At 42.0% G+C, this 18,419-nt stretch overlaps 2 protein-coding genes and 1 pseudogene across 2 annotated transcripts in view; 1 reads left to right on the top strand and 2 right to left on the bottom strand.

Moving 5' to 3' along the window:
• LOC123723896 (uncharacterized) overlaps positions 1-18,419 on the top strand; it is a 155,206-nt gene that overhangs the window by 99,951 nt on the left and 36,836 nt on the right. The window lies entirely within an intron of this gene.
• LOC145863705 (uncharacterized) lies at positions 6,873-8,970 on the bottom strand (annotated as a pseudogene).
• Positions 9,881-15,703, bottom strand: LOC106590910 (uncharacterized). The gene is made up of 2 exons (XM_082968346.1): positions 14,731-15,703; positions 9,881-11,357 (listed from the first exon to the last, which is right to left on the bottom strand). The coding sequence occupies exons 1-2, from the start codon at positions 15,071-15,073 to the stop codon at positions 10,741-10,743; spliced, it is 960 nt and encodes a 319-aa protein (XP_082824472.1). The 5' UTR covers positions 15,074-15,703; the 3' UTR covers positions 9,881-10,740.

Here is an 18,419-nt window from a genome sequence, read left to right as displayed (position 1 = left end):
CAAAAAACGACCCAAAACAACGGCGCCGCAGAAGGGGCAGACGGAGCGGTCTTCTGGTCAGGCTCTGTAGACGGGCACATCGCGCACCGCTCCCGAGTTTACTACTCGCCAATGTCCAGTCTCTTGACAACAAGGTAGACGAAATCCGAGCAAGGATTGCCTTCCAGAGAGACATCAGAGATTGTAACGTTCTTTGTTTCACGGAAACATGGCTCACTCGGGATACGTTATCAGAGTCGGTACAGCCACCTGGTTTCTTCACGCATCGCGCCGACAGAAACAAACATCTCTCTGGTAAGAAGAAGGGCGGGGGTGTATGCCTTATGATTAACGAGACGTGGTGTGATCATAACAACATACAGGAACTCAAGTCCTTTTGGTCACTTGACCTAGAATTCCTTACAATCAAATGCCGACCGCATTATCTACCAAGAGAATTCTCTTCGATCATAATCACAGTCGTGTATATCCCGCCCCAAGCATACACATAGACGGCCCTGAAAAAACTTAATTGGACTCTATGTAAATTGGAAACCACATATCCTGAGGCTACATTTATTGTAGCTGGGGGATTTTAACAGGGCTAATCTGAAAACAAGGCTCCCCAAATTCTATCAGCATATCGATTGCGCAACCATGGCTGGCAAAAACCCTAGATCATTGTTATTCTAACTTCCGCGACACATACAAAGCCCTCCCCCGCCCTCCTTTCGGAAAATCTGACCATAACTCCATTTTGTTGCTCCCAGCCTATAGACAGAAACTAGAACAGGAAACGCTCAGGTCTGTTCAACGCTGATCCGACCAATCGGAGTCCACGCTTCAAGATTGCTTCGATCACGTGGACTGGGATATGTTCCGCATAGCGTCGGACAATAACATTGATGAATACGCTGATTCGGTGAGCGAGTTTATTAGCAAGTGCATCGGTGATGTTGTACCTACAGCGACTATTAAAACCTTCCCCAACCAGAAACTGTGGATTGATGGCAGCATTCGCGCAAAACTGAAAGTGCGAACCACTGCTTTTAATCAGGGCAAGGCAACTGGAAACATGACCGAATACAAACAGTGTAGCTATTCCCTCCGGAAGGCAATCAAACAAGCTAAGCGTCAGTATAGAGACAAAGTAGAGTCGCAATTTACGGCTCAGACACGAGAGGTATGTGGCAGGGTCTACAGTCAATCATGGACTACAAAAAGATAACCAGCCCCGTCGCGGACCACGATGTCTTGTTCCCAGACAAACTAAACAACTTCTTTGCTCGCTTTGAGGACAATACAGTGCCACCGACACAGCCCGCTACCAAAACCTGTGGGCTCTCCTTCACTGCAGCCAACGTAAGTAAAACATTTAAACGTGTTAACGCTCGCAAGGCTGCCGGCCCAGACGACATCCTTAGCCGCGTCCTCAGAGCATGCGCAGACCAGCTGGCTGGTGTGTTTACGGACATATTCAATCCATCCTTATGACAGTCTGCTGTTCCCACATGCTTCAAGAGGGCCACCATTGTTCCTGTTCCCAAGAAAGGTAAGGTAACTGAGCTAAATGACTATCGCCCCGTAGCACTCACTTCCGTCATCATGAAGTGCTTTGAGAGACTAGTCAAGGACCATATCACCTCCACCCTACCTGACACCCTAGACCCACTCCAATTTGCTTACCACCCCAATAGGTCCACAGACGACGCAATCACACTGCCCTAACCCATCTGGACAAGAGGAATACCTATGTAAGAATGCTGTTCATCGACTACAGATCTGCATTTAACACCCTAGTACCCTCCAAACTCATCATTAAGCTCGAGACCCTGGGTCTCGACCCCGCCCTGTGCAACTGGGTACAGAACTTCCTGACTGGCCGCCCCCAGGTGGTGAGGGTAGGAAACAACATCTCCACCCCGCTGATCCTCAACACTGGGGTCCCACAAGGGTGTGTTCTCAGCCCTCTCCTGTACTCCCTGTTCACCCATGACTGCGTGGCCATGCACGCCCCCAACTCAATCATCAAATTTGCAGATGACACTACAGTGGTAGGCTTGATTACCAAAAACAACGACGGGCCCTCGGAGTGTGGTGTCAGGAATTTTTGTTTAAATATTTGTTTTAACCTTTATTTAACTAGGCAAGTCAGTTAAGAACAAATTCTTATTTTCAATGACAGCCTAGGTTAAGTGCCTTGTTCAGTGGCAGAACAACAAGTTTTTACCTTGTCAGCTCGGGGATTCGAACTTGCAACCTTTCGGTTACTAGCCCAACGCTCTAACCACTAGGCTACCCTGCCGCCCCGGTATAGAGTACAGTATATACATATGAGATGAGTAATGTAGAGTATGTAAACATTATATAAAGTGGCTAGTGATACATTTTATTACATCAAATGTTTTATTATTAATGTGGCTAGAGATGAGTCAGTATGTTGGCAGCAGCCACTCAATGTTAATGATGGCTGTTTAACAGTCTGATGGCCTTGAGATAGAAGCTGTTTTTCAGTCTCTTGGTCCCAGCTTTGATGCACCTGTACTGACCTCGCCTTCTGGATGATAGCGGGGTGAACAGGCAGTGGCTCGGGTGGTTGTTGTCCTTGATGATCTTTCTGGCCTTCCTGTGACATTGGGTGGTGTAGGTGTCCTGGAGGGCAGGTAGTTTGCCCCCGGTGATGCGTTGTGCAGACCTCACTACCCTCTGGAGATCCTTACGGTTGTGGGCGGAGCAGGCTGTGATACAGCCCGACAGGATGCTCTCGATTGTGCATCTATAAAAGTTTGTGAGTGTTTTTGGTAACAAGCCAAATTTCTTCAGCCTCCTGAGGTTGCCTAGTTAAATAAAGGTCAAATAAATTTTTTAAAATCCTGCATTTTGCCTATGCCGGTCGGCCATCCATATATTTATATATACATATTCTTATTCATTCCTTTACACTTAAGGTAGTTGTTGTGAAATGTTAGATTATGTGTTAGATATTACTGCATGGTCAGAACTAGAAGCACAAGCATTTCGCTACACTCGCATTAACATCTGCTAACCATGTGTATGTGACAAATAAAATGAAATGTTATTATATATATATTATATATAGCGCAACATAAGGAGACACTAAGTGTGACGTAGTTAGAGAGCATTTCAGAATACAAAAAAACGGTCTAACTTACATAACACTCCCCTTTATGTAAAGGATTAATACCCTTTAGCCTTGGCCACCCTTCTCTTTTTGCTTAGTTTCCATTCTCTGATTGGCTCAGACATTAGGGCATAGATTCTATTGGTGGCGTGACCATTGCAATGACACAAAAATAAACAGACATGCACACTCCTATTGCAGGTGCCTATAACTGATTAACTAATGTTCCTGTCCAATGGCCTTCACAAGTCCAAGCCTATGGTGCTTACAAATGATTAACCAATGTTCCTGTCCAAAGGCCTTCACAAGACCCACAATGACCAGGTGTGTTGATCCAGCTTTGCACAATCGCATGGATTCTGCTTCCATATGTCTAATGGTTAACCCTATATTGATTTTGCTTACTACTTCTAAGAAAACAGTATAGATACTGGAAAATGTCCAATAAACTCCAGAAATGTAAAATAGGAATGGGGTTGCCCTAACGCCGGGGGAACACGAGTAAGCATAATTCACTGGAAGGGGAACACATTGCATGCCAGCCAATGTTAGTCAATGTTGGGCTCCCGAGTGGCACAATGGTCTACGGCACTACATCTCACTGCTTGAGGCGTCACTACAGACACCCTGGTTCAATTCCAGGCTGTATCACAACCGGCAGTGATTGGGAGTCACATAGGGCGTCGCAAATTGGCCCAGCATCGTCCGGGTTTGGCTGGGGTAGGCCATTATTGTAAATAAGAATTTGTTCTTAACTGACTTGTCTAGTTAAATAAAGGTTCAATTTTAAACAAATTAAAATAGTGTTTTATGATAAACCGTTTTTTACAAAACCGTCAAGGCACCAACTTTGAGAAGGTTTTAAAACAAACGTTTCAAACCAATTCATGGAATTAAACAAAGAATGAATGTTAATGAATCTAGGTATGTTTCGCCTTTAATGTAAATGGTATTAATAAATTTGGCTGAATATTATATAATGACTTATCAACAGATCTAACAATTTGACCCCAACAGAAAATCTACACTGGTAATTCTAGAATATACTATATAGCCTACAAACCTGGTTAAACTATCATTATGACATCATGGATGAATTCTAGAATATACTATACATCCTAGAAACCTGGTTAAACTATCATTATGACATCATGGATGAATTCTAGAATATACTATATAGCCTAGAAACCTGGTTAAACTATCATTATGACATCATGGATGAATTCTAGAATATACTATATAGCCTAGAAACCTGGTTAAACTATCATTATAACATCATGGATGGCCAGTCTTTGTATTCATAGTGTAGTGAATTCAGGGGGTAGCCCTGAGCTGAACTCAAACCTGGGTCCACTGAAAGTCAAGCCAACACCTTATAACTGTTATGCCAAGATGTCTGAACTTCTTGAGGAGGTCGCTAGGTTTTGGGTTACGGTTGCTACAATAGCTTTTTCTATGAATTTGAGAATGGTAACATTTCTCCAGCCCCCAATCCTCAGCTGTTTACCAAACCAAGTCTATGGGCAGCCATTTTGTTGTTGTTTAAACCCTAGGTTGTCCCTTTAAAAAAGCCACATCACATCAAAAAGCCAAGTCACATCTGCAGTTGAAACAATAACAAAGCTGTCATTCCACCACTAGTTTGGTTATAAGATGATGATGGGGCTGGAGAAATGTAACTACTCTCAAATTCATAGACAGACCTATGGATTCAAGGACTGACCATCCATAAAAAAAGCTTATTTGGGATTCTGATGGGGTACAACAGTTGAACTAAGCTCATGAGGCCATTTGCACACACTGTACACTGTATATAGACTTTTTCTATTGTGTTATTAACTGTACATTTGTTTATTCCATGTGTAACTCTGTGTTGTTGTTTGTGTCGCACTGCTTTGCTTTATCTTGGCCAGGTCGTAGTTGTAAATGAGAACTTGTTCTCAACTGGCCTACCTGGTTAAATAAAGATGAAATAAAAAACATTTAAAACATGAGGCATCTGATGGGGTACAACAGTTGAACTAAGCTCATGTGTTATATTCTTCAAGAATCAATGGCTATAAATAAATAATTTAAAAGTCAAAATATTGATGTAGCAATTGCAGATTTCCCCTTTAACACCAAACATCAGATCAACAACTGCAGAGTTTGTGCCTCTGTATTTAAGACAGTACTTACTAGTGTTAATCAGGGCCCGTTCATCGTTAGAAACATTGGACGCCTTAACATGCGTTTGGGAAACCGGGCCCAGATATCCAGTTTCCTCCTCTTCTTCCTCCTTTTTCACTCCAAAAACTGTATACTCCTCTTTCTCTTCTTTCACAGTTACGTCTTTCTCTTCTTCTTTCACGCTAACAGCCTCACCCTCTACTTGTTTTTGTATTGTAACATCCTTCTCTTCCTCCTCCTCTTTGACGAGAACTTATTTTTCCGTCCAGCAGACCTCTTCTTTAACAGGAGGAGAGTAGCTTAGTGAACTCATGGTCGGAGATGTTAGCTAGCTAGCATTAGCGACTAGCCTAGTTCTAAGCTAACTTAGCAAACCAGCTAGCTGACAAACAACGTAAATATATAATTAAATGGGCCAACAAGTACATACGACAGAAGTGTGTTTAATACACAGCGACTAATATACACCAAAACAGTGTAAAGAGCGTGAATGTTGTAGCTATGTTTGCTAGAAAGCTACCGAGGTGTCTGACTAGCTGTTGTTGTTGAAGGAGCGTCCCGTCCACTAGATTATACGTCACACTGGCAGCATCGCCTGAACCTAAAAGACGCACATCGCCATCTGCTGACTGGAGTGGGAAACGCAGTTGAGGAACCAAACGTTTATTTTTCATTTATTTCAGGAAGGTTTAATATTATATTAAGTCGTTCAAAGAGAAGCATGTGTGGATTGATTCGTGTTTAATGAGTGAGAATTTAAAACAAACTTTACACCCACTACATATTTGCATTGAACCATACTTCTGACATAGTTCATTTTGACCCCAGAGGCATATCTTTTATCATAGCCAAAATGTGGTTTATCATAGCCAAAATGTGGTTTATTCAATTCTATTAAATTTTTCATGACTTTGTCAATCAACTTGTTCTTAATAAATCTAAATCATGGTTTAGTGTTTCTGTATCAATATGGACTTTTAACAAATTCAAATCCTTTGGAGTCATTTTGACCCCAGCCAAAAGCACCTTTGATAAATAGGACGTTTATTTCAAATAAAAATCAAATCACATTTTATCATACACATGTTTAGCAGATATTATTGCCGGTGTAGCGAAATGCTTGTGTTTCTAGCTCTGACAGTACAGTAATATCTAACAAGTAATATCTAACAATTTCACAACATATACCTAATAAACACAAATGTAAGTATTTGAATCTAGGTTTCTCTGTAGACATGATCAATCCCACCAGAGGGTGGAGGGGCACCTGTATCAGTGGTTTTGACCAGATAGACACCTGCAGACACACAGTATAGTGCCTCCCATGTGCTCTCCTAAGATTGGACATTTCTATATCACGTATCACATGACAGTGTATAAACTTTGATTTGATCATGTACAAAACTGCGGTAGAAAAGTAAAGTATTCAGACCCCTTCACATTTTCCACATTTTGTTACAGCCTTATTCTAAAATGTACTTCCCCCCCCCCCTCATCAATCTACACACAATACCCCATAATGACATCACAATACCCCATAATGACATCACAATGCCCCATAATGACATCACAATATCCCATAATGACAAAGTGAAAACAGGTTTTTAGAGATTTTTGCAAATATATTTACTTAGGTATTCAGACCTTTTGCTATGAGACTCAAAATTGAGCTCATATGCATCCTGATTCCATTGATTATCCTTGAGATGTTTCTACAACTTGATTGGAGTCCACTTGTGGTAAATGCAATTGATTGGACATGGTTTGAAAGGCAGACATCTGTCTTTTTAAGGTCCCACAGTTGACAGTGCATGTCAGAGCAAAAAACCAAGCCATGAGGTCCAAAGGAATTGTCCATAGAGCTCTGAGACAGGATTGTGTCGAGGCACAGATCTGGGGAAGGGTTCCAAAAAATGTCTGCAGCACTGAAGGTCCCCAAGAACAAAGAGGCCTCCATCATTCTTAAATGGAAGAAGTTTGGAACCACCAAGACTCTTCCTAGAGCTGGCCGCCTGGACAAACTAAGAAATCGGGGGAGAAGGGCCTTGGTCAGGAGGTAAACAAGAACCCGATGTTCACTCTGACAGAGCTCCAGAGTTCCTCTGTGGAGATGGGAGAACCTTCTAGGACAACCATCTCTGCAGCACACTAGAGATGACATGCAGGAGCTTGCAGAGATTTGTAGTCTTGCATGTCGTCTACTTTGACGCTAATTAGCATTTTAGAATCCGAGAGTAAAGAGAGACAAATATAGGCAGCTTCTACACTTCCTGAGGTTTATTATGGATCCCCATTAGTTCCTGCCAAGGCAGCAGCTACTCTTCCTGGGGTTTATTATGGATCCCCATTAGTTCCTGCCAAGGCAGCAGCTACTCTTCCTGGGGTTTATTATGGATCCCCATTAGTTCCTGCCAAGGCAGCAGCTACTCTTCCTGGGGTCCAGCTAAAATAAAAGCAGTTATACCATTTTAAAAACATTACAATAAATTCACAACACACTGTGTGTCCTCAGTCACCGTGACCTAGAGAGATTTACATGGTTATCAAAACGTCACACCACGGTGAGCCTAAACAAAACACAGCCATATGGGGAAAATGAATGGTGGAAAAACGATGCGAACCATTTCCCTGTTTGACCTGTAGTTGTTATGGATATTATGACTCTGCAGAGCCCCACAGTGGACGTGTCAAAATATGTTACATTGGTAAAGCACCCTTTATTTAACCTAAATGTCATCTTGTTTTTACATGGCATTGTAGATTTTAGCAGTATACAGGATGTATTTTGGATGTTTTCAGTGTATTTTCAACGCTTTCAGACAATGGATTAATCGCAATAAAAAAATTGTGCACTAACATTACACAAAGTGAACTCAAGTCTGACAGTCCAAACAAAATCACAAATTCTCAGTCAAAAACACAAGTCAGAACACAGCCTCTCTATTCTCTCATGTGATTTCAGGTCCTCTGACTGGGAAAATGTCTTTCCACAATGAGAGCAGTGGTATGTCTTCTCCTCTTGTGTATTTGTATGTATTCTTTCATGCTCTTTCAGGTACCTTAACCGGGTAAATCTCTTTCCGCAGTGGGAGCAGTGGTGCGTCTTTTTTCCTGTGTGTATCCTCTCATGCTGGTTCAGGTTTCCTAACTGGGCAAAATGCTTTCCACAATGGGAACATTGGTAAGGCTTTTCTCCTGTGTGTATTCTCTCATGCTCCCTAACTGTGTACAACTCTTTCCACAATGGGAACATTGGAAAGGCTTTTCTCCTGTGTGTGTCCTCTCATGCCTTTCCACGCTCCCTAACCACCTAAAACTCTTTCCGCACAAGGAGCAGTGGTAAGGCTTCTCTCCAGTGTGTATTCTCTTATGTGTTCTCAGGCTCCCTAACTGAGTAAAACTCTTTCCACACTGGGAGCAGTGATGTCGTCCTGCTGGTTTGGACATCTCAGGGTCTGGTTCCTCTGAAGAACTCTTCCTGCTGTCAGAAGGAGAGTCTGGTCTCTCTCCTGTCAAAGACAAACAGATTATATAATTAATTAAACAGAGACCTGAATGAAACCTCCACATGATAAAACTTCCTATGATGTTTAATCTCGACTAGATCCCTCAATCACCTGAAGTCAGTTTTCACAAGTATTATTAAACCCACTTCAAAATGCAGGTCTCTGTGTGGTTCTTAGGATGTCCAGGCAGGTGATTCACTTCTAACCGAAGTCTTGCAGGTGTTTACATGGTTTTCACATCTGCCAGATCATCGAAAAATCAAATTTCAGTACGAGTGTATATATATATATATATTTTTTTGTTGTACTTTTACACCTTTTTCTCACCAATTTCATGATATCCAATTGCAACTCCCCTACGGACTCCGGGGAGAGGCGAAGGTCGAGCCATGTGTCCTCTGAAACACGACCCTGCCAAGCCGCACTGCACATCTTGAAACACTGCTCGTTTAACCCGGAAGACAGCCACACCAATGTGTCGGAGGAAACACTGTCCAGCTGGCGACCGAAGTCAGCGTGCATGCTGACCACCACAAGGAGTCGCTAGAGCACAATGGGACAAGGACGTCCCGGCCAGCCAAACCCTCCCCAAACATAACGCTTTGTATTCAGGACATAAAGTTAATTTCTTTGCCACATTCTTTTGTAGTATTACTTTAGTGCCAACAGTCTCTCTATTCTCTCATGTGATTTCAGGTCCTCTGACTGGGAATGCTTCCTTCTTTTCACTCTGTCATTTAGGTTAGTATTGTGGAGTAACTACAATGTTGTTGATCCATCCGCAGTTTTCTCATATCACAACCATTAAACACTAACTATTTTAAAGTCACCATTAGCCTCATGGTGAAATCTCTGAGAGGTTTCCTTCCTCTCCAGCAACTGAGTTAGTGACTGGGTATATTGATACACCATCTAAAGTGTAATTAATAACTTCACCATGCTCAAAGGGATATTCAATGTCTGCTTTTTTTTACCCATCCACCAATACATGCCCTTCTTTGCGAGGCGTTGGAAAACCTCCCTGGTCTTTGTGGTTGAATCTGTGTTTGAAATTCACTGCTCAACTGAGAGACAATACAGATAATTGTATGTGTGGGGAACAGAGATGAGGTATTCATTCAAATATCATGTTAAACACTATTATTGCACACAGTGAGTCCATGCAACTTATGTGACTTGTTAAGCAAAATCTTTACTCCTGAACTTATTTAGGCTTTTAATTAAATGTGTAAACATTTCCAAAAACATAATTCCACTTTGACATTATGGGGTATTGAATCCTTTTAACCCCAGTATCTCTACTTGCACATTCATCTTCTGCACATCCTACCATTCCAATGTTTAATTGCTATATTGTAATTACTTCGCCACCATGGCCTATTTATTGCCTAACCTCTCTTATCCTACCTCATTTACACATGCTGTATATAGATTTTTCTACTGTATAATTGATTGTGTTTGTTTATTCCATGTGTAACTCTGTGTTGTTGTATGTGTCGAACTGCTTTGCTTTATCTTGGCCAGGTCGCAGTTGCAAATGAGAACTTGTTATCAACTAGCCTACCTGGTTAAATAAAGGTGAAATAAAAATAAATAAAAATAATTTTTAAATTTAGGCTGTAACACAACGAAATGTGGGACAAGTCAAGGGGTGTGAATACTTTCTGAAGGCACTGTATATATAAAACTCCCCCCACACAGCAATCTAATAGCATCAGTAAAATCTGTTGAAATTAAACCACAGATAAATATACCTAACATAGTACATCTATTAAACAATACATCACAACACATACATCAGAAATAGTTACACATTATAGAGATCCATTCATGGATGTACAGGTCTGTTGGATAAACGTTCAGAAATGTCCACTGCTGATTTTTTCCAGGTGTCCATAGCGGACACCCTGGCCATATGAATCCTGGCCGTGGACAAATTCTCAGTCAGAAACACAAGTCAGAACACAGCCTCTCTATTCTCTCGTGTGATTTCAGGTCCTCTGACTGGGAAAATGTCTTTTCACAATGAGAACAGTGGTATGTCTTCTCCTCCTGTGTATTAGTATGTTGGAAAGGCTTTTCTCCTGTGTGTTTTCTCGCATGCTTTTTCAGACTCCCCGACCACCTAAAACTCTTTTCACACTGGGAACATTGGAAAGGCTTTTCTCCTGTGTGTATTCTCTCATGCGTTTTCAGGCTCACTAACCACCTAAAACTGTTTCCACAGTGAGAACAGTGATAAGGCTTCTCTCCAGTATGTATTCTCTCATGCTTTTTCAGGACCCATAACCACCTAAAACTCTTTCCACAGTGGGAACAGTGATAAGGCTTCTCTCCCGTGTGTGTTCTCTCATGCCCAACCAGGGCTCCTAACTGAGTAAAATCCTTTCCACAGTGGGAACAGTGGTAGGGCTTTTCTCCTGTATGTGTTCTCTCATGCATTTTCAGGCTCCCTAACCACCTAAAACTCTTTCCACAGTGGGAGCAGTGGTGTTGGTTAGGCGTCTCTGGGTCTGTTTCCTCTGAGGAACTCTTCCTGCTGTCAGAGTCTGGTCTCTCTCCTGCAAAAGACAGATTATTTAGTTAAACAGAGAGTCCTGAATGAAACCTCCATTCAATAAAATTGTTTTCCTATGAGGTTTAATCTAGACTAGATCCCTCAATACCCTGAGGTCAGTTTTTACAACATTACATCATTAAAAATAAACTTGGTGACGGTGAGATTTAAAAACAAATGATGAAGAGCTCCAAATCTAATCTCTCAGGGAATGTCATGATGTCATAATGATAGATAATGTCATGTTTACAGGCTGAGCAGAGCTCTATAATAATAGATAATGTCATGTTTATAGGCTGATCAGAGCTCCATAATAATAGATAATGTCATGTTTATAGGCTGAGCAGAGCTCTATAATGATAGATAATGTCATGTTTATAGGCTGAGCAGAGCTCTATAATAATAGATAATGTCATGTTTATAGGCTGATCAGAGCGCCATAATAATAGATAATGTCATGTTTATAGGCTGAGCAGAGCTCTATAATGATAGATAATGTCATGTTTACAGGCTGAGCAGAGCTCTATAATAATAGATAATGTCATGTTTATAGGCTGATCAAAGATCTATAATAATAGATAATGTCATGTTTACAGGCTGAACAGAGCTCTATAATAATAGATAATGTCATGTTTATAGGCTGAGCAGAGCTCTATAATAATAGATAATGTTTATAGGCTGAGCAGAGCTCAATAATAATAGATAATGTCATGTTTATAGGCTGAGCAGAGCTCTATAATAATAGATAATGTCATGTTTATAGGCTGAGCAGAGCTCTAGAATAATAGATAATGTCATGTTATAGGCTGATCAGAGCTCTATAATAATAGATAATGTCATGTTTATAGGCTGATCAGAGCTCTATAATAATAGATAATGTCATGTTTATAGGCTGATCAGAGCTCTACAATAATAGATAATGTCATGTTTATAGGCTGATCAGAGCTCTATAATAATAGATAATGTCATGTTTATAGGCTGATCAGAGCTCTATAATAATATATATTACTATTCCAGTCAATGTTATAGGCTGCATTTGATCCATTGTTAATAACGTTTTGTTGGTGTCCCACTTCATCTCTAAAGTAATAATTACCATATTTTCTAAATGATAATTCTTTAGTTTAGCCTTTCCTTTTGCTACTATGTTCAGTCTCCCCAAAACGCTTGTCCTTTTGCTAATATGTTCAGTCTCCCCAAAACGCTTGTCCTTTTGCTAATATGTTCAGTCTCCCCAAAACGCTTGTCCTTTTGCTAATATGTTCAGTCTCCCCAAAACGCTTGTCCTTTTGCTAATATGTTCAGTCTCCCCAAAACACTTGTCCTTTTGCTAATATGTTCAGTCTCCCCAAAACACTTGTCCTTTTGCTAATATGTTCAGTCTCCCCAAAACGCTTGTCCTTTTGCTAATATGTTCAGTCTCCCCAAAACGCTTGTCCTTTTGCTAATATGTTCAGTCTCCCCAAAACTCTTGTCCTTTTGCTAATATGTTCAGTCTCCCCAAAACGCTTGTCCTTTTGCTAATATGTTCAGTCTCCCCAAAATGCTTGTCCTTTTGCTAACATGTTCAGTCTCCCCATAACACATGTCCTTTTCATGTCAATAATGCTTCTGAAAAAACCTACACTCGATCCCTCCGATGTCAACAACTACAGACCAGTATCCCTTCTTTCTTTTCTCTCCAAAACTCTTGAACGTGCCGTCCTTGGCCAGCTCTCTTGCTATCTCTCTCAGAATGACCTTCTTGATCCTAATCAGTCAGGTTTCAAGACTGGGCATTCAACTGAGACTGCTCTTCTCTGTGTCACGGAGGCTCTCCGCACTGCTAAAGCTAACTCTCTCTCCTCTGCTCTCATCCTTCTAGACCTATCTGCTGCCTTTGATACTGTGAACCATCAGATCCTCCTCTCCACCCTCTCCGAGCTGGGCATCTCCGGCAAGACGGAGCTGCTCTTCCTCCCGGGGAAGGACTGCCCGTTCCATGATCTCGCCATCACGGTTGACAACTCCCTTGTGTCCTCCTCCCAGAGTGCTAAGAGCCTCGGCGTGACCCTGGACAACACCCTGTCGTTCTCCACTAACATCAAGGCGGTGACCCGATCCTGTAGGTTCATGCTCTACAACATTCGCAGAGTACGACCCTGCCTCACACAGGAAGCGGCGCAGGTCCTAATCCAGGCACTTGTCATCTCCCGCCTGGATTACTGCAACTCGCTGTTGGCTGGGCTCCCTGCCTGTGCCACTAAACCCCTACAACTCATCCAGAACGCCGCAGCCCGTCTGGTGTTCAACCTTCCCAAGTTCTCTCACGTCACCCCGCTCCTCCGCTCTCTCCACTGGCTTCCAGTTGAAGCTCGCACCCGCTACAAGACCATGGTGCTTGCCTACGGAGCTGTGAGGGGAACGGCACCTCCGTACCTTCAGGCTCTGATCAGGCCCTACACCCAAACAAGGGCACTGCGTTCATCCACCTCTGGCCTGCTCGCCTCCCTACCTCTGAGGAAGCACAGTTCCCGCTCAGCCCAGTCAAAACTGTTAGCTGCACTGGCACCCCAATGGTGGAACAAGCTCCCTCACGACGCCAGGACAGCGGAGTCAATCACCACCTTCCGGAGACACCTGAAACCCCACCTCTTTAAGGAATACCTGGGATAGGATAAAGTAATCCTTCTAACCCCCCCCCCCCCTTAAAAGATTTAGATGCACTATTGTAAAGTGGTTGTTCCACTGGATATTATAAGGTGAATGCACCAATTTGTAAGTCGCTCTGGATAAGAGCGTCTGCTAAATGTCTTAAATGTAAATGTTATTTTATGTATTTCTCCAACATTTAGAAATCTGAGTTTTGCGGGTATACACACTCTACGCAAGGCCTACAATAGACACACGTCAAAAGTTTCATTTATAACTTGTTTGCCATTCTGTGAGACAATTAAGATGTGATTTTGTGGTGGGGGGACTCTGATGGTATACACATGTTACAGTTAAGCAATAAGACCAGAGGAAGTGTGGTATATGGCCAATATAGCATGGGTAAAGACTGACCCTTATGCACAACACAACACAGAGTGCCTGGATACAGCCCTTAGCCGTGGTATATTGGCCATATATCACTGAGGCGTCTTATTGCTATTATAAACTGGTTACCAATGTAATCAGAACAGTAAAAATACATAGCCTGATATACCACGGCTGTCAGCCAATCAGCATTCAGGGCTTTAATCACCCATTTTAAAATGTAGCTTTAACATTATAACATAAACTCCTAGAGTACAGAACAACATTTTCAAGTATAGAATTTCAATATGCTGCTTTAAAACAACACATTCGTTCAAAACCTTTGGACAGTTAGAGCCCGTTTTTAAGACAGTACTTACTGATGGTAATCAGATCTCCAGACTCCTCTGTCAATATGACCGTTATCTCTCCCTGTTTCTCCTCCTTCACTCCAAAAACTGCATCCTCCTCTTTCTCTTCCTCCTCTTCTTTTACTGTAACATCTTCCTCCTCTTTCACTCTGAACGTGTCTTCCTCTTCTTTAACTGTAACGTCTTTCTCTTCTTCTTTCACTGTAACAGCCTCACCCTCTACTTTTTGTTTTACTGTAACATCCTCCTCTTCCTTCTCCTCTTTCACGACAATGTTCAGCCCCAGAGTTTCTTTCTCCGTCCAGCAGACCTCCTCTTCTTTAACAGGAGGGGAGTAGTTTAGGGAGCTCATGTTCGGGGATGTTAGCTAGCTAGCTAGTTAGCATGACCGACTAGTTTAGTGCTAGGCTAACTTATCAAGCCAGCTAGTTGACTAACAATGTACCTATAACATTTAAATGGGGGCAATTAACTAGACGTCAGAAGTATATTTAAAACACAGAGGCAAATATGCACAGAAACAGTCTAAATGTTTCGGCTGTTGGCTACCAAGGTGGCTGACTCGTTGTTGTTGATCCGTTTCGTCCACTAGATTATACGTCACGCTGCAGCATCGCCTGAAAGACGCACATCGCCGTCTGCTGACTGGAGGGAAACGCAGTTATGATACTTTTTTTTTTCAGACAAAAGACATATTTTTATTCCTTTCATTAAATAATAAATGTATATTGAGACGTTCAAATAGAGCAGTGCATATTTTGAGTGAGAATTTAAAACATACTGTCCTTCACATCTGCATTCAAGGCAGTTTCATATTCATTCATTTAAAGAAACCCACTGGTCACACACTGGTTGAATTATCTGTCAAACTAGGAACTCTGCAGCCTAGTTGAACAGGGATCTATGTTCTATGAACGCTGCTGGGAGCAAACTGGAGAATAGCTAGAGGAAAACAAACCTAACTGCATCCCCAGGCACAGGTATATCATCAGACTGTACAAACCTAACTACATCCCCAGTCCCTGGTATATCATCAGACTACAAACCTAACTACATCCCCAGTCCCTGGTATATCACCAGACTGTACAAACCTAACTACATCCCCAGTCCCTGGTATATCATCAGACTGTATACAAACCTAACTACATCCCCAGTCCCTGGTATATCATCAGACTGCATACAAACCTAACTACATCCCCAGTCCCTGGTATATCATCAGACTGCATACAAACCTAACTACATCCCCAGTCCCTGGTATATCACCAGACTGTACAAACCTAACTGCATCCCCAGTCCCTGGTATATCACCAGACTGCATACAAACCTAACGGCATCCCCAGTCCCTGGTATATCATCAGACTGTATACAAACCTAACTACATCCCCAGTCCCTGGTATATCATCAGACTGTATACAAACCTAACTACATCCCCAGTCCCTGGTATATCATCAGACTGCATACAAACCTAACTGCATCCCCAGTCCCTGGTATATCACCAGACTACATACAAACCTAACGGCATCCCCAGTCCCTGGTATATCATCAGACTGTATACAAACCTAACTACATCCCCAGTCCCTGGTATATCACCAGACTACATACAAACCTAACTACATCCCCAGGAGGCCGGGAGGGTCGTCAGTGAAATGGGACACACCTGGGCTGGGTGTGTCCCAGGATAAATGCACCTCTTCCCCGTTCATTGAGGAGACTCTCTCCATGCAGACACAGACAGATTTTGGGTGTCTGCGTTGGCACCTTTCAACACCCCTCATTATCACATGTATACACGCGACCACTCACTTACACTACTGACTAAACACACACCATTGTTCATTGTATTTACTTTACTTCAGTTAATAAATATATTTTGTTATTTTTTATCTCCATGTTGTCTCACTTTTTGTTACGGTCTTCGAGCCGGTTCATGACACTATGGTCAGTGAGCTGGAGTCCAACTAATGGAGACCAGTTAGAACTCAACTAACAAAACCCAACTAAAACATGACTGCAGATCAGAAGAGCAGAGACATACAGAATGATGGCAGGGAAAATCACAGCATCCAAAATAGATAGATTCCATGATGGGGAAACAAAGCTTCCTGAAGCATTGACGCCTTCCAGCCAATTGTCTCAAAAATATGTTCATTACTCAAATCTTTGAGCAACACAGAATTTAGAACAGCCACATTATTATAGATGACATCCCACACCGTAGCAGCATAGCCTTTATGTCATTATTATAGATGACATCCCACACCGTAGCAGCATAGCCTTTATGTCATTATTATAGATGATGTCCCACACCGTAGCAGCACAGCCTTTATGTCATTATTATAGATGACACACCGTAGCAGCATAGCCTTTATGTCATTATTATAGATGACATCCCACACCGTAGCAGCATAGCCTTTATGTCATTATTATAGATGACATCCCACACCGTAGCAGCATAGCCTTTATGTCATTATTATAGATGGTATCCCACACCGTAGCAGCATAGCCTTTATGTCATTATTATAGATGACATCCCACACCGTAGCAGCATAGCCTTTATGTCATTATTATAGATGACGTCCCACACCGTAGCAGCATAGCCTTTATGTCATTATTATAGATGACATCCCACACCGTAGCAGCGTAGCCTTTATGTCATTATTATAGATGGTATCCCACACCGTAGCAGCATAGCCTTTATGTCATTATTATAGATGACATCCCACACCGTAGCAGCATAGCCTTTATGTCATTATTATAGATGACATCCCACACCGTAGCAGCGTAGCCTTTATGTCATTATTATAGATGACATCCCACACCGTAGCAGCATAGCCTTTATGTCATTATTATAGATGACATCCCACACCGTAGCAGCATAGCCTTTATGTCATTATTATAGATGGTATCCCACACCGTAGCAGCATAGCCTTTATGTCATTATTATAGATGACATCCCACACCGTAGCAGCATAGCCTTTATGTCATGATTATATATGACATCCCACACCGTAGCACGTAGCAGCATAGCCTTTATGTCATTATTATAGATGACATCCCACACCGTAGCAACATAGCCTTTATGTCATTATTATAGATGACGTCCCACACCGTAGCAGCATAGCCTTTATGTCATTATTATAGATGGTATCCCACACCGTAGCAGCATAGCCTTTATGTCATTATTATAGATGACGTCCCACACCGTAGCAGCATAGCCTTTATGTCATTATTATAGATGGTATACCACACCGTAGCAGCATAGCCTTTATGTCATTATTATAGATGACATCCCACACCGTAGCAGCATAGCCTTTATGTCATTATTATAGATGACATCCCACACCGTAGCAGCATAGCCTTTATGTCATTATTATAGATGACGTTCCACACCGTAGCAGCATAGCCTTTATGTCATTATTATAGATGACATCCCACACCGTAGTCTTTATGTCATCTACTAAACCACTCACCATGCTCGAGAGCATGAAATCCATGCTGCATTGTTGGTGACTGATGGTGACTGATTTATTTATAATAATAAGTAGTTATTTATGATGTAAGGTGATTTGTAGATCAGTCAGTTGGCAGTCGCCTGCAGTGTCGAACAAGCCCAATACCAAACCAATCAGGTGGTTGTTTGACGAAATGAAGCTTCAGACGCCATTGATGACGTGCTGCTGATAAAGTGATACAGGCAT

This window comes from Salmo salar, chromosome 02 (genome assembly GCF_965601325.2).
Source record: "Salmo salar chromosome 02, fSalSal1, whole genome shotgun sequence".
Taxonomy (NCBI): Eukaryota; Metazoa; Chordata; class Actinopteri; order Salmoniformes; family Salmonidae; genus Salmo; species Salmo salar.
This window is presented reverse-complemented; position numbering and strand designations above follow the sequence as displayed.